The 16,737-nt window shown below is 45.6% G+C and overlaps 1 protein-coding gene across 2 annotated transcripts in view; it reads left to right on the forward strand.

Annotated features, from left to right (window-relative positions):
- The window catches only part of LOC132772959 (protein-glutamine gamma-glutamyltransferase 2-like), an 84,920-nt gene that overhangs the window by 43,483 nt on the left and 24,700 nt on the right, over positions 1-16,737 (forward strand). For both annotated transcript variants that reach the window (XM_060771808.2, XM_067468295.1), the window contains 4 exons: positions 5,440-5,558; positions 9,368-9,496; positions 11,090-11,267; positions 15,643-15,778. In XM_060771808.2, coding sequence (XP_060627791.2) covers positions 5,440-5,558; positions 9,368-9,496; positions 11,090-11,267; positions 15,643-15,778 — 562 coding nt within the window. The remainder of the gene's footprint in view (positions 1-5,439; positions 5,559-9,367; positions 9,497-11,089; positions 11,268-15,642; positions 15,779-16,737) is intronic.

Below are 16,737 nucleotides of genomic sequence, written 5' to 3' on the forward strand. Positions count from 1 at the left end.
TTCCATCTGAACATGAGGAAGAACTTCCTGACTGTGAGAGCCGTTCAGCAGTGGAACTATCTGCCCCGGAGTGTGGTGGAGGCTCCTTCTTTGGAAGCTTTTAAGCAGAGGCTGGATGGCCATCTGTCAGGGGTGATTTGAATGCAATATTCCTGCTTCTTGGCAGAATGGGGTTGGACTGGATGGCCCAGGAGGTCTCTTCCAACTCTTTGATTCTATGATTCTATGATTCTACGGACAAACTTGGGCCCTCCAGGTGTTTTGGACTTTATGCTGTTGGGAATTGTGGGAGTTAAAGTCCAAAAGACCTGAAGAGCCCAAGTTTGCCCATACCTCGTTTAAAGCCTCAGATGAGTTAAAGTTCAAGGCACTGCCCTACTTTGGGGAAAGAGCTCAGCACTTCGTGGACTGAAACGTGGAGCAAACTCACCTCTAATGGCATCGGATCCAGTGCCAGCTCTCCAGAAATCCAAAATTGCAGGAGAAGGAAAGAAAGAAGGAAGTGGGTTACTTGACTCACTTGTGAATCTTCCTTGCCTAAGAAAACCCAGAGAAATTCATGGGGTCTCCATGAACAACTTGAAGGTACAGACATGCACACCATAGATTTTAGAAGATAACATGGGTGAAACCCAATAAGGAAAAGAAAGAGAATTAAATGCATTCAGCAGCCAAAACACGAACCATCTCATTCTCAAGGCTTGCGAGTCTGTTCTGGAAAAACGAGAAAGAGGTCTGTTGTTGTTCATTCGTTCAGTCGTCTCCAACTCTTCGTGACCTCACGGACCAGCCCACGCCAGAGCTCCCTGTCAGCCGTCACCACCCTCAGCTCCTTCAAGGTCAGTCCAGTCACTTCAAGAATGCCATCCATCCCTCTTGCCCTTGGTCGGCCCCTCTTCCTTTTGTCTTCCACTTTCCCCAGCATCATTCCCTTCTCTAGGCTTTGCTGTCTCCTCATGATGTGGCCAAAGGACTTCAACTTTGTCTCTCGTCTCCTTCCCTCCAATGAGCAATCGGGTTTTATTTCCTGGAGGATGGACTGGTTGGATCTTCTCGCAGTCCAAGGCACTCTCAGCACTTTCCTCCAACACCACAGCTCAAAAGCATCTCTCTTCCTTCGCTCAGCCTTCCCTCAGGTCCAGCTCTCACATCCGTAGGTGACTCCAGGGAAGACCATGGCTTTGACTAGGCAAGGGATCTTTGTTGCCAGTCTGATGTCTCTACTTTGACTATTTTATCAAGACTGGACATTGCTCTCCTGAAAGAGGTCTAAGGGACCTTTAAGACCAACAGATTTCTTTTAGCAGCTGCTTAGTTGTTTGCAACCCATCTCTTTGGATGCAGACCCAAATAAAGAAGAAGAGAAACAAAATGGGTTGCAACCCCCTTTATAGAATCTTAGAATCCTAGCGTAGGACAGAACTTCAAGGTCCATCAAACCGAACCCAGTTCTGCCGAGCAGGAAGACACAATCCTATCCTTCCTGTCAGATGTCCATCCAAATTCTGTTGGATAGCCAGCAGAGAAGACCCAACCATGCTTCCGAGCATTCTATGCTTCACTCTTGAATAGCTCTTACTCAATATTCTTCCTAATATATAGGTGACAGCTCTTTTTCCTGCAATCTGAGCTGGACACAGGATTATCCATAGTGAGGTCTTACCAGAAGAAAAGACTTTTGTCTTCCCTTGAGCCAGATACTATTCTCCTAATGATGCAACCTAAAATCACATTGGTTTTTTTAGTTGCCGCATCACACTATTGACTCCCATGCTGCTTGTGGTCCATTAAGGACTTCATCTCACAGGACAGGTCACAGGTTCGAATCTGGGGAGAGGTGGATGAGCTCCCTCTATCAGCTCCAGCTCCTCATGCGGGGACATGAGAGAAGCCTCCCACAAGGATGATAAAAACATCAATTCATCCAGGCGTCCCCTGGGCAACGTCCTTGCAGATGGCCAATTTTCTCACACCAGAAGCAACTTGCAGTTTCTCAAGTCGCTCCTGACACGACCAAAAAAAAATCTCACAGGATAAGCCAAGCATTGGGGAGAGTTGGTTTTCCCTTAAACTTCGCCACACCCCGTTTTGAAATTAAACAGAAGATCTTATTTAAGATGTATCCATTTGATTTGCCATCACATAGTAAAGACTTGTTTTCCCCACTGTCCCTCCCCCGTTGTCTTTCTTTTTTGAAAAACTTTGTAATCTCAGGAGTTCAATTTACAGCCCAAAAAACTCACAACCAGGGGTGGCTCAACCCATTACACAAAGTAAGCATTTGCAGTATAGTTGATTTTGCCCAGGGGCGCTCTTGAGGCACTCTTGGGGGGAAATAGACAACATATGCGAGTTGTCGTTACTGGGATGTATAGTTCACCTACAATCAAAGCGCATTCTGAACTCCACCAATGATGGAATATCACACACAGAACTCCCACGACGAACAGAAAATATATATCAGTGATTGTTTGGGAGGGGGTTGCCAAAATACTTTTTGCTTATTGTTGAAAATTCCCTAGGGCCGCCTCTTCTCACAATATATATAGAGGAGTTATTCTTATGTTGCAGAATTAAGAACAGGAGAGACAAGGGAAAGTAAGCTTTAGCTCTCTTATATATCTCTCTCTGCTAGCCTTTTGATAGGCAAAACAAAAGCCTGACAGCACAGCAGGGGCATCAGAGAGGCAATTGAGAATGTTGAAAGAGGGAGTTCTCTAAGGTTACAGAGACACTAGAAGAAGCACATGATTTGCATGCTTGCAACTTTCTCCTAGATGTTTTGAATATCTTTGAATGTTTGCTATACTTCTTCAGTCTCAAAAAAAGGTAAGGGTGGAAGAAAGGAATCAATGCTGCCCATCTCAGCTCCTCCCTTCATAGTGTCATCATCATTATTTTGACAGATAGGCGAGGGGAAATTCCCATCACATTTTAAATGAGGCATTTTTATACTTCTCTATGCAGGAAATCCTCGTGGACAACAAGTTAAACATGAGCCAACAATGTGATGTGGCGGCAAAAAAAGCCAATGGGATTTTGGCCTGCATCAATAGGAGCATAGTGTCTAGATCTAAGGAAGTAATGCTGCCCCTCTATTCTGCTTTGGTTAGACCACATCTGGAATATTGTGTCCAATTCTGGGCACCACAATTCAAGAGAGATATTGACAAGCTGGAATGTGTCCAGAGGAGGGCGACTAAAATGATCAAGGGTCTGGAGAACAAGCCCTATGAGGAGCGGCTTAGGGAACTGGGCATGTTTAGCCTGAAGAAGAGAAGGCTGAGAGGAGATATGATAGCCATGTATAAATATGTGAGAGGAAGCCACAGGGAGGAGGAGGGAGCAAGCTTGTTTTCTGCTTCCTTGGAGACTAGGACGCGGAACAATGGCTTCAAACTACAAGAGAGGAGATTCCATCTGAACATTAGGAAGAACTTCCTGACTGTGAGAGCCGTTCAGCAGTGGAACTCTCTGCCCCAGAGTGTGGTGGAGGCTCCTTCTTTGGAAGCTTTTAAGCAGAGGCTGGATGGCCATTTGTCAGGGGTGATTTGAATGCAGTGTTCCTGCTTCTTGGCAGAATGGGGTTGGACTGGATGGCCCAGGAGGTCTCTTCCAACTCTTTGATTCTATGATTCTATGAAATTGAGGAATGAGCTGATTTTATTGCGTATGATGAAATCATAAGAGTCTTTCGCATGGACTTTTTTCAAGCCGAATGTCCCTCATCTTGTAACTCTGCATTTCATTTTTACTGCCGAAGTGTAGTATTTTACATTCCTCCCTGTTGAAATACATTGAACTTCTTTGGTTGCAAGAAAAGGAGGGAATATGAAATGGTTTGCAACCCACTTCTTTAGATGCAAAGAGGAGAAGAGGCATTAAATCCGCCCCACTCCATCCTTGGCCGCCTTCCTCTTCTCGTCACATTCTTGCAAGAGACATTCACAGGGTCCATCCAGACACCGACCGTAACCCGTCTGGATGCTTGTCTTCACAGTTTTATCAGGACATGACATCACTCATTTATCGCCATGGGAAATTCGGACAAACATTTGCACTGCAGTTTGCCGGGAGGAAGTTGCATTCCTTCTCAGCAACCCACTTGCAAAAAAGGTCAATTTTTCCTCCTGCCGTCCTTTCCGAAGGATGCAATGCACCCAGAGAGATTTATATCCTAAAATAAAGCAGAGCCACGGGATGTAAGAATGAGAAAGTGGGTGGAAGGGAATGGAGAGAGACGAGGGTGAAATATGGTTCTGGTTTCAGCTGATGTGGAAAAAAAATGCTCATGGCTGCTATATGTTTGTGGTTTCGCTGAACTTATGACTCTCTGACCCTCTGACCATTTCCTCCCTTGAATCATAGAATCCTAGAATCAAAGAGTTGGAAGAGACCTCATGGGCCATCCAGTCCAACCCCATTCTGCCAAGAAGCAGGAGTATTGCATTCAAATCACCCCTGACAGATGGCCATCCAGCCTCTGTTTAAAAGCTTCCAAAGAAGGAGCCTCCACCACACTCCGGGGCAGAGAGTCCCACTGCTGAACGGCTCTCACAGTCAGGAAGTTCTTCCTCATGTTCAGATGGAATCTCCTCTCTTGTAGTTTGAAGCTGTTGTTCCGCGTCCTAGTCTCCAGGGAAGACTTGCAAAAGATTCCTGCAGAGGCCCAAAATGTCAAAGGGAAAAAAACACTGAGAGTGGAGATGGGAAGGAAGGGGTGGTGAATCTGCTCTGGGTTTCAGTCCGAACTTTGAAGGAGCTGTTTAAGGGCCAGGAGAACAATTTTGAAATGACATATCAAAAGTCACACAGCACTTGGGAACAAAATGCCCTTGCTGGAAATATGAGCAATTTCTGGTTACCTTTTCTTCCTCCTTCTCTTTTTTTTCTTACTTTTCATCTTCCTTCTCCTCCTCGTTCTTCTCCCCTCTTTCTCCACTTTCTTATCCTTTTTCCTTCTTCCCTTTCTTCCTCCATCTCCTTTTCTTGTGTTTCCACCCTCCCTTTCCTCCATCTTCTCCTTGCTTTCTTCTTCCACCTCTTCCTTTTTTTTCTTCATCTTTGTCTTGGTCTTGATGTCCATATTCTTCCTTCCTCCTCCTCTTCTTTCTCACCTCATTCTCACCTCCTCATCTTCCTTCTTCTGCCTTCATATTTTCTCCTTCTCACCTTTACTCTCCTCCTCTCCTTCTTCTTTTCTTCTTCCTCTCCTCTTCCTACTCACCTTTTCTTCTTTTTCCTCTTTCTTTTTGTGTTTTTCCCTCTCCTTCTTCCTCTCTTTCTTCCTCCAAGTCCGCAATAGGATCGAGTGCCACAATGAATGTTTGGTTCTATATGCAAAACTAAAAACACTTCGGCCTTGATCCCTATCTCTTCTCTTTGTCCATTCGTTTTCCCTCATGCTCTTCCATCCGTATCTTTCTCCTCTTTGCCCAGATGACACTGTCTACATGGAGAGCGAAGAGGCCTGCGTCGAATATGTCCTGACCCAACACGGACACATCTACCAAGGATCCAAAGACTTCATCTATTCCATCCCCTGGAACTTCGGGCAGGTGAGTTTGGCTCACCTATAACAGTTAAACTGAGATCGAACTATGGGTGTGTAGATACAGTCCTGAGCTGCAGTAGGGATATGTAAACCCTTCCTCGAAACTACAAATCCCAGTATTCTGTAGGACAGTTCCATGGCAGGGAAAGAAAAATGAGTGTGCTTGTAATGGGGCTGCATAGTGTTTCTCTGGGGCCCAAACTGGGGAGTGCGACTCCATGGAGAGCTCCTAGGCTTTCCTGCTGACTGTGTCTAATCTCTGCTACACAAACAGGGATGGACCCACGGCTGGGCTCTCAGATAAGAGAGTCCACTTGTAGGTTCCTGCCGGGTAAGCAAAACAACAGGCTCATTGGAAAGGGCCTTGGAAACTCTGACAAGCAAGTAAAATCATGGCACCAAGTCTGTAGGCCTGTCCCTTTTATACAGAGGAGGGGAATCTTGGGACAAGAGCATCACCTTGAAAATGGCCATCTATTCATCATCTTCTTTCTTTCTCTTCTCTCTCTCTCTGTCTCTCCCTCCCTCCCTCTCATCTTCTTTGTCTCGTATCTATCCCTCTATCTATCCCTCTATCTATCCCTCTATCCTATCCTATCCTATCCCTCTATCTGTCTGTCTCTCTCTCTATCCCTCTATCTGTCCTGTCTGTCTATCTATTTATCCCTCTATCCTTCTATCCATCTATCTATCTATCTATCTATCTATCTATCTATCTATCTATCTATCTATCTATCTATCTTTCCCTCTACCCATCCCTCCATTTATTCCTATCTATCTATCTATCTATCTATCTATCTATCTATCTATCTCTCTATCTATCTAGTATCTATCTATCTATCTATCTATCTATCCCTCTATCTATCATCAGGCTATCTATCTATCTATCTATCTATCTATCTATCTATCCCTTTATCTATCCCTCTATCTCGCCCTCTACCTATCCCTCTATCTTTTCCTCCCCCCACCTCTCTATCTATCTATCTATCTATCTATCTATCTATCTATCTATCTATCTATCTATCTATCTATCTATCTATCCTTTATCTATCCCTTTATCTATCCCTCTATCTCGCCCTCTACCTATCCCTCTATCTTTTCCTCCCCCCACCTCTCTATCTATCTATCTATCTATCTATCTATCTATCTATCTATCTATCTCGCCCTCTATCGATCCTTCTACCTATCCCTTTATCTCTCTCTCTCTCTCTCTCTCTCCATCCACCTATCTATCCCTCTATTTATCATCTATCTGCCTAGTTATTTATCTATCTCTCCCTCTACCTATCCCTCTATCTATCTATCTATCTATCTATCTATCTATCTATCTATCTATCTATCCCTCTATCATCTGTCTATCTATTTATCTAACTATTTATCTATCCTTTTATCTATCCCTCTATCTCTACCTACCCCTCTATGTTTTCCTCCCTCCCTCCTCCCTCTCTCTCCCCATCCACCTATCTATCCCTCTATCTATCATCTGACTATCTATCTATCTATCTATCTATCTATCTATCTATCTATCCCTCTATCTATTATCTTTCTTTCTTTTTTTCTCTTTCTCTCTCCATCTCTCCCTGTCATCTACCATTTTGTGCTGTCACGCGCTGGGTCTATAGCAATTGGCTTTTGAACAGGACGTGCTCTTTGTGCCCAGTGGGAAGCCAAGGTGCCTCAAGTGAGAGGCCCTAAGGATTTCCTTAAACAGAGTCTTTAGAAGCTTGAAAGGTTTAACAAAGTCCTTTATTAATGCTTAGGTCTTCAAACAATCAAATACTTCTTAGATCTTCAACAAATTAAACAAATACTTCAAGGCTTTGAATCAACTGGTGGCTTTCTTAATCTTGTCCACAAGGGACAGGCAACTGGCTTCGTGAACTGTTTCTTTTCTTTAAGAGGAAAACCCCTTTTAACCCCTCCTTGGGCAATCTACTTTCTAAACTTTGCTGGTGTGGGCTCTACTCCCGGCTCCAAACTGCTTCTTGGGTCCCGAGTAGACCTACCAGTCAAGGCTTTGTAGATTCTCCAGCTGGAGTCCTTTGGAACTGTTTTCCCCCGGAATTTTATAAGAAACGAAGCTTCTCTACAGGTGGAGCTGATTCACGTCCTGTAGCTAAGCTTTCAACTATAAGACTGAGCTAAATGGCTCCCTTTCCTTCCTGAACCCTGGGGAAAGGGGCGGAACTAAAAAACCCAACGATGACAGGCAGGTGGCTGCAAACCAAGGGAAGCCACCTTATTGCAAAATGCATGAAACTTTGGAATACATGCAAACTCTCAAAGAAAGAAAAGGAAGTTGGAGCTCCTGGTACAGCCGGACAAGCACAAATTTTAATTTAATTTTAATGTTATTTATTTATTTATCGTGTCATCAGCAACCATTGTATTACAATTCTAACAGAGAAAAACAAACACACAGATTAAAAAGAAAAAGAAAAAAACACATAGATTTTGCAAATTTGGTATTTGGTTAAATGTCCTTTGACCAGTATCTGGCCACTTGGAGTGCCTCTGGTGTTGCCGCAAGAAGGTCCTCCCTTGTGCATGTGGCAGGGCTCAGGGTGCATTGCAACTGAACAGGTCAGTGGTTTGCTCTTCTCCGCACTCTCATGCCGAGGATTCCACCCTGTAGGCCCATTTCTTAAGATTGGCTCTGCATCTCGTGGTGCCAGAGCGCAGTCTGTTCAGCGCCTTCCAAGTCGCCCAGTCTTCTGAGTGCCCAGCGGGGAGTCTCTCATCTGGTATCACCCATGAATTGAGGTGCTGGGTTTGGGCCTGCCACTTTTGGACTCTCGCTTGCTGGGGTGTTCCAGCGAGTGTCTCTGTAGATCTAAGAAAACTATGTCTTGATTTAAGTCGTTGACGTGCTGGCTGATACCCAAACAGGGGATGAGCTGGAGATGTCTCTGCCTTGGTCCTTTCACTATTGGCTGCTACTTCCCAGCGGATGTCAGGTGGTGCAATACCGGCTAAGCAGTGTAATTTCTCCAGTGGTGTGGGGTGCAGACACCCTGTGATAATGCGGCATGTCTCATTAAGAGCCACATCTACTGTTTTAATGTGGTGAGATGTGTTCCACACTGGGCATGCATACTCAGCAGCAGAGTAGCATAGCGCAAGGGCAGATGTCTTCACTGTGTCTGGTTGTGATCCCCAGGTTGTGCCAGTCAGCTTTCGTATGATGTTTCTAGCACCCACTTTTTGCTTGATGTTCAGGCAGTGCTTCTTGTAGGTCAGAGCACGGTCCAGAGTGACTCCCAGGTATTTGGGTGCGCTGCAATGCTCCAGTGGGATTCCTTCCCAGGTAATCCTCAGAGCTCGGGATGCTTGTCTGTTCTTAAGGTGAAAGGCGCATGTTTTTTTTTTAGATGGATCAGGGATCAGTTGGTTCCCCCTGTAATAGGCAGTAAGAGCACCTAGAGCTTCGGAGAGCTTCTGTTCTACAGTCTCAAAGCTCCCTGCTTGAGCAGTAATGGCACGATCGTCAGCATAGAAGAAGCTCTCTGTCTCTTCTGGCAGTGGCTGGTCATTTGTGTAGATGTTGAACATGGATGGAGCAAGCACGTTCCCCTGAGGCAGGCCGTTCTTCTGTTTCCGCCATCTGCTTCTCTGGCCCTGGAACTCAACAAAAAAGCTCCTGTTAATGTTAATTGTATGTGTTTTAAGGCATTGAATAATTGCTTCTATGTAAGCTGCCTTGAGTCCTCTTCAGGGTCGAGAAAGGTGGGGTATAAATAGAGTAAGTAAGTAAATAAATAAATGAGGACCATACAAAGGTGTTTGCTCATCCTCTTTTCCACCTTCTCCCAGTTTGAAGAAGGGATTGTGGACATCTGCCTGCAGCTGCTGGACACCAACCCCAAATTCCTCCGCAACCAGGACAAGGATTGCTCCCGCCGCAACAGCCCCGTCTACGTCAGCAGGGTGGTCAGCGCCATGGTGAGTAAGAAGCCAAAAGGTCATGGGATCAAAGCTGTGGCCACTGCATTTCAGTATGAACTTTAAAGGAGGGGCAAAATCCATTGCAGTTGGAAGGGTTCCCCAAAGGCCATCCAGTCCCACCCCTTTCTGCAAAGCAAGAAGACACAATCCAAGCCCTCCCAGCAGATGTTTACAAACCTCCAGAGAAGGAGATGCATGGAATCGTAGGAGGTCTTTGTCTACATTCCACTGGATTGGAAAGAGATCCCAAAGGGTCATCCAGTCCAAGCCCAATCTGACACGTGGCGATACCATTCAAGCCTTCCTGAGAGATGGCCATGCCGCCTCTGTTTCACAACCTCCAGAGAGGTAGATCCCACCAGAATCCACAGCAGCAACGGATTCCACAACTGAACATCTCCTACCATGAGAAAGATCTTCCCAAGGTTGTTGTAGGTTTTTTCAGGCTATATGGCCATGTTCTAAAGGCATTCTCTCCTGACATTTTGCCTGCATCTATGGCAAGCATCCTCAGAGGTAGTGAGGTCTGTTGGAACTAGGAAAAAGGGTTTATATATCTGTGGAATGACCAGGGTGGGACAAAGAACTCTTGCCTGCTGGAGCTAGGTGTGAATGTTTCAACTTTATTTATTTGTCGTGTCAGAGCAACCAGTCCATTATATTACAATTCTAACAGAACAAAGCAAACAAACAGACAAAATACAAAACTTGTGAGTCTGGTAGTTGATTAAATGTCCGTTGACCAGTATCTAGCCACTTGGAGTGCCTCTGGTATTGCCGCAAGAAGGTCCTCCATTGTGCATCATGTGGCTGGGCTCAGGTGGCATTGCAGCAGGTGGTCAGTGGATTGCTCTTCTCCACACTCGCATGTCGAGGATTCCACTCTGTGGCCCCATTTCTTAAGGTTGGCTCTGCATCTCGTGGTGCCAGAGCACAGTCTGTTCAGCGCCTTCCAAGTCGCCCAGTCCTCTGTGTGCCCAGGAGGGAGTCTCTCATTTGGTATCAGCCATGGATTGAGGTGCTGGGTTTGAGCCTGCCACTTTTGGACTCTCGCTTGCTGAGGTGTTCCAGCGAGGGTCTCTGTAGATCTTAGAAAACTATGTCTTGATTTAAGACGTTGACGTGCTGGCTGATACCCAAGAGCTGGAGATGTCTCTGCCTTGGTCCTTTCACTATTGGCTGCTACTTCCCGGCGGATGTCAGGTGGTGCAATACTGGCTAAGCAGTGTAATTTCTCCAGTGGTGTAGGGCGCAGGCACCCCGTGATAATGCGGCATGTCTCATTAAGAGCCACATCCACTGTTTTAGCATGGTGATTAGCATCTTTTGTTGGGGCAATCTTTTGTTGAGAGGTGATTCCTAAGGTTTCCTAAGGTTTAGGTGGAATCTCTTTTGCTGGCGTTCAAATCCATGGCTCCATTGTGTCCCAGCAGCAGAAGGGATGCCCCATTGCCTCCTCCTGAATGGGACACCCCCTCCAATATTTAAATATGCCTATTTTGTCCCTCTAAGCCTTCTCTTCTCTAGGCTAAACATCCTCAGCTCTGTTGCCTCCATGGCTCTGATATGCTCTGCTGTCTTGGTCTTCAGGTGAATTGCAATGATGACCAAGGCATCCTCTTTGGACGATGGGACAACCAGTATGATGATGGCGTGAGTCCCATGGCTTGGAGCGGAAGCGTGGACATCCTTCAGAGGTGGCAGAAGTTTGGATGCCAACCCGTCCGTTATGGGCAATGTTGGGTCTTTGCAGCTGTGGCTTGCACAGGTGAGGAACCACATAAAACTGCAACTCCTGGGATTCCATAGCATTGAACCTTGGCAGTTAAAGGGGTGTCAAACTGCATCTATTCACCAGTGTAGATGCACCCGGAGTGAACTTGAATGGAGGTCATGACAAGAAGGAAAATGGCAAAATGTGACACTAGACCTCCCGCTTTCTTGCTTTGCAAAACCTCTTTCCATTTGGCTCCTGCCAGACCTCCAACTCAACCCTGACATCATTGCTTTCGGCTCTCTTTATTTTCCGGATTTGTTCCACTCTGGGGCTCCGCCGAGGGCTGAGATTTCCTGCAACCTGTGCAAATAAATAAATCCATGCTGATTCCTGTGCAAAAAAATCTGAGATGTTGTTTTTCCCCCTGCGATTCCACAAAATCCCTCTTCTGTATCTTTGCACAGAAATCGGCATAATTTTTCAGACATAATTCCAGCACAGTGAAAAATACATATATTTTGGCACAAATGAATTTTCCACAAGGTTGTACCAACCTGTTCCTGCACATGGACAAATGGCAGTTCACCTGGTGCCAAACCACATTAAAACACTATTGATGCACATTTCCGCAGGGTTCCCCCCTGGGCCCGGTCCTGTTCAACATCTTCATTAATGACTTAGATGAAGGGCTAGAAGGCAGGATCATCAAGTTTGCAGACGACACCAAACGGGGAGGGAGAGCCAAGACTCCAGAGGACAGGAGCAGGATTCAAAACGATCTTGGCAGATTAGAGAGATGATTGGCCAAAACTAACAAAATGAAGTTCAACAGGGACAAATGCAAGATACTCCACTTAGGCAGGAAAAACGAAATGCAAAGATACAGAATGGGGGACACCTGGCTCGAGAGCAGTACGTGTGAAAAAGATCTTGGAGTCCTCGTGGACAACAAGTTAAACATGAGCCAACAGTGTGATGTGGTGCCAAAAAAAGCCAATGGGATTTTGGCCTGCATCAAGAGGAGCCTAGTGTCTAGATCTAAGGGAAGTCATGCTCCCCATGCTCTATTCCACTTTGGTTAGACCACACCTGGAATATTGTGTCCAATTCTGGGCACCACAATTCAAGAGAGATATTGACAAGCTGGAATGTGTCCAGAGGAGGGCGACTCAAATGATCAAGGGTCTGGAGAACAAGCCCTATGAGGAGCGGCTTAAGGAGCTGGGCATGTTTAGCCTGAAGAAGAGAAGGATGACAGGAGAAATGATGAGGGCCATGTATAAATATGTGAGAGGAAGCCACAGGGAGGAGGGAGTAAGCTTGTTTTCTGCTTCCCTGGAGACTAGGATGCGGAACAATGGCTTCAAACTACAAGAGAGGAGATTCCATCTGAACATGAGGAAGAACTTCCTGACTGTGAGAGCCGTTCAGCAGTGGAACTCTCTGCCCCAGAGTGTGGTGGAGGCTCCTTCTTTGGAAGCTTTTAAACAGAGGCTGGATGGCCATCTATCAGGGGTGATTTGAATGCAATATTCCTGCTTCTTGGCAGAATGGAGTTGGACTGGATGGCCCAGGAGGTCTCTTCCAACTCTTAGATTCTAGGATTCTATGATTTAGTGCATCTCTAAGGTGCCCAACTATCCTATTGTCTGATGATCCAGACTAACACAGCTGTAGCTCTTTGGATTTCTAGGGATGTAAGCCTTTGGTTATTTTCTCCTCACATAACTGAGATAAATCACTGCCAGAGAGTTCTCCCCAGTGTGGGAGTGTTTGCACAGTTTTGGGTAAACAATCCTGCAACAGAAATAAATGTGGGCTTTGGAAAGCAAATAAAGAACTGTTTCTAGAGGCACAATTGGACTTTTGTGCCAAAATGATGTGTGTCTGTGTGCACAATGCATTTTATACCAGCCATGGGCAAACGTCGGCCCTCCAGGTGTTTTGGACTCCAACTCCCACAATTCCTGTTAGGAATTGTGGGAGTTGGAGTCCAAAACACCTGGAGGGCCGAAGTTTGCCCATGGCTGGTCAGGAGATTTTGCACACCAAGGCTGGAAGCACATCTTTAAACCCACAAACACTCCAAAGTTCTTTAGCAAGTAAACAGTTTATTGAATAAATGCAAGCAATATTTTAAAAGGGTGGAAAAGGCAAGTAAAATATTAAGTAAGAAAGTCTAAAAACAATCCAAACTGACAGGTAGGCAAATATAATCCATACAAGAGCACAGAGATGATCCTTGATTCCACAGCAAAATCCATGAATGCGAAGTCCTTAAAACCCACAGAGAAAAATGTCCAAAGTCTCTTGAAAAGCCAGGGAACAAGGTTGCCCAGATCCAAAATCCATAGAAGAATTCCACAGGGAAACATTCACCAACAGCAATTCGAACATGAGTCTTCAGCAGAGCGTTCCATGAATCTTGACATGACATACATACAAGACTTACCCAGATACCGACGTTGCACTCACTGAAGGCAATGCTGTCAAAGCTCTATATTTATTCAAAAAGGCCTACACAAAATGCATTCCAATTCCTTTGAGAACTCTCCTACAAATTCCTCTTTTCCCTTATCATAGAATCATAGAATCCTAGAGTTGGAAGAGACCTCCTGGGCCATCCAGTCCAACCCCCTGCCAAGAAGCAGGACAATCGCATTCAAATCACCCCAGACAGATGGCCATCCAGCCTCTGTTTAAAATCTTCCAAAGAAGGAGCCTCCATCACACTCCGGGGCAGAGAGTTCCACTGCTGAACAGCTCTTACAGTCAGGAAGTTTTTCCTCATGTTCAGATGGAATCTCCTTTCTTGTAGTTTGAAGCCATTGTTCCATTGCGTCCTAGTCTCCAGGGAAGCAGAAAACAAGCTTGCTCCCTCCTCCCTGTGACTTCCTCTCACATATTTATACATGGTTATCATCTCTCAGACTTCTCTTCTTCAGGCTAACCATGCCCAGCTCTTTAAGCCGCTCTTCATAGGGCTTGTTCTCCAGACCCTTGATCATTTTAGTTGCCCTCCTCTGGACACATTCCAGCTTGTCAATATCTTTCTTGAATTGTGGTGCCCAGAATTGGACACAATATTCCAGGTGTGGTCTAACCAAAGCGGAATAGAGCATGGGGAGCAGGACTTCCCTAGATCTAGACACTAGGCTCCTATTGATGCAGGCCAAAATCCCATTGGCTGTTTTTGCTGCCACATGACATTGTTGGCTCATGTTTAACTTCTTGTCCACAAGGACTCCAAGATCTTTTTCCTGACAGACCTTCTGACTCCCCCTTTCAGGTGGCGATCTTGACAGATTTGCCCCCTTCTATCAAAGGCTGATTCCTCCCGGTTGCTCGTTAACACATTCCTTTCACTTTCCTTATCTAGCAACACAAGCTGGTTCCCATCAGACTGTCTGGAAGCCACTCTGCCTTGAGAACTAACAATCCCAGAGTCTTCTAACTCCCCTTGCACTGCGGTTTGTTCTGTGTCCTCTCTTTCATTCACATTCCCCTGAGAATCTACATCAGTGTTTCTCAACCTGGGGGTTGAGACCCCTGTGGGGGTCATGAGGGGGTGTCAGAGGGGTCGCCAAAGACCATAAGAAAACATAGTATTTTCTGTTGGTCATGGGGGTTCTGTGTGGAAAGTTTGGTCCAATTCTGTCATTGGTGGGGTTCAGAATGCTGTTTCATTGTGGGTGAACTATAAATCCCAACAACTTCAACTCCCAAATGGCAAGGTCTATTTTCTCAAAACTCTACCAGTGTTCACATTTGGGCATATCGAGTATTTGTGCCAAGTTTGATCCAGATCCATCATTGCCTGAGTCCACAGTCTGGATATAGGTGAACTACAACTCCAAAAACTCAAGGTCAAAGTCCACCAGACCTTCCCAATATTTTCTCTTGGTCATGGGAATTCTGTGTGCCATATTTGATTCAATTCCTTCATTGGTGGAGTTCAGAAGGCTCTTTGATTTAAGGTGAACTATATATCCCAGCAACTCCAGCATTACCAAATGACAAAATAATCACCCCCAACCCCACCAGCATTCAAATTTTGGGCGTATCAGGTATTTGTGCCAAATTTGGTCCTGTGACTGAAACGACTTCCTGCATATCGATATTTACATTACAATTCATAAGAGTAGCAAAATTACAGTTATGAAGTAGCAATGAAAATAACGTTATGGTTGGGGGTCACCACAACATGAGGACCTGTACTAAGGGGTCGTGGCATTAGGAAGGTTGAGAACCACTGATCTACATTAAAACCCAACATGGAAATCTCTGAAGGGTCCTGCTCTGAAGGAGAGTGAACATAACCATCATCCTCGTCTTGAGTCAGTGTGACAACCCCAGTCGGCTGAGCTCCTCCAGGAGGGAGGCACCTTCTCAATCCATATTTTCCCTCTTTCTCTTTGCTTCCTAGTGCTCCGCTGCCTGGGCATCCCCGCTCGTGTGATCACCAACTACAACTCTGCCCACGACACCAATGGCAACCTGGTCATTGAGCAATACCTGGACCAGAACGGCAAGCTGCAGCAGGGCAACCGTGAGCTCATCTGGTGAGTGGACTCTGGTCTCAATGGAAAGCATTGACAGTGTGGAATGAATGCAGTTTGGAACCAATTTTAACCTCCATGGCTCAATGCTATGGAATCATGGATTGTATGTATTCATTTGCTGTGAGTTTTCGGGCTGTATGGCCATGTTCCCAAAGCATTCTTTCCTGATGTTTCATCTTCATCTGTGGCTGGGATCTTCAGAGGTCTGTTGGAAGTGAAGCAAGTGGAAGTGTGTTTATATACATTTACTAGGCATAGAATCATAGAATCAAAGAATCCTCTCACATATTGGCTTCAAAAGAATCCTCTCACATATTGGCTTCAAACATATTGGCTTCAAACTTCAACAGAGGAGATTCCATCTGAACATGAGGAAGAACTTCCTAACCATGAGAGCTGTTCAGCAGTGGAACTCTCTGCCCCGGAGTATGGTGGAGGCTCCTTCTTTGGAGGCTTTTAAACAAAGGCTGGATGGCCATCTGTCGGGGGTGCTTTGAATGCAATATTCCTGCTTCTTGACAGAATGGGGTTGGACTGGATGACCCATGAGGTCTCTCCCAACCCTAGGATTTTTTGATTCTATGAGCAAAACTCTGGTTTGGAAGTTTCTCATTAATGGCTCACCATAAAGCCAAGGCAGCTTGATGGCAGCAACACTGAAACACGCAAAGCCAGAGACAAGGTTTTTAATAGAATTGACTGCAAGTCGCTTCTGGTGTGAGATGATTGGCCATCTACAAAGATGTTGCCCAGGGACGCCCGGATGTGATCACTGGGAGGCTTCGCTCATCTCCCTGCAAGCTAGAGCTGACAAGACGGGAGCTCTCAAGTCATCTCACGGATTCGAATCAGCAACCTCTGGTCAGCAACCCAACCTTCAGCTCAGCAGTTCAGCCGGCACAAAGGTTTAGCCCATTGCACTACTGCGGCTCCTAGAGACAAGGTGGATCTCTGCTATG

The sequence above is a fragment of the Anolis sagrei genome, chromosome 4, assembly GCF_037176765.1.
Source record: "Anolis sagrei isolate rAnoSag1 chromosome 4, rAnoSag1.mat, whole genome shotgun sequence".
In the NCBI taxonomy this organism is placed as follows: Eukaryota; Metazoa; Chordata; class Lepidosauria; order Squamata; family Dactyloidae; genus Anolis; species Anolis sagrei.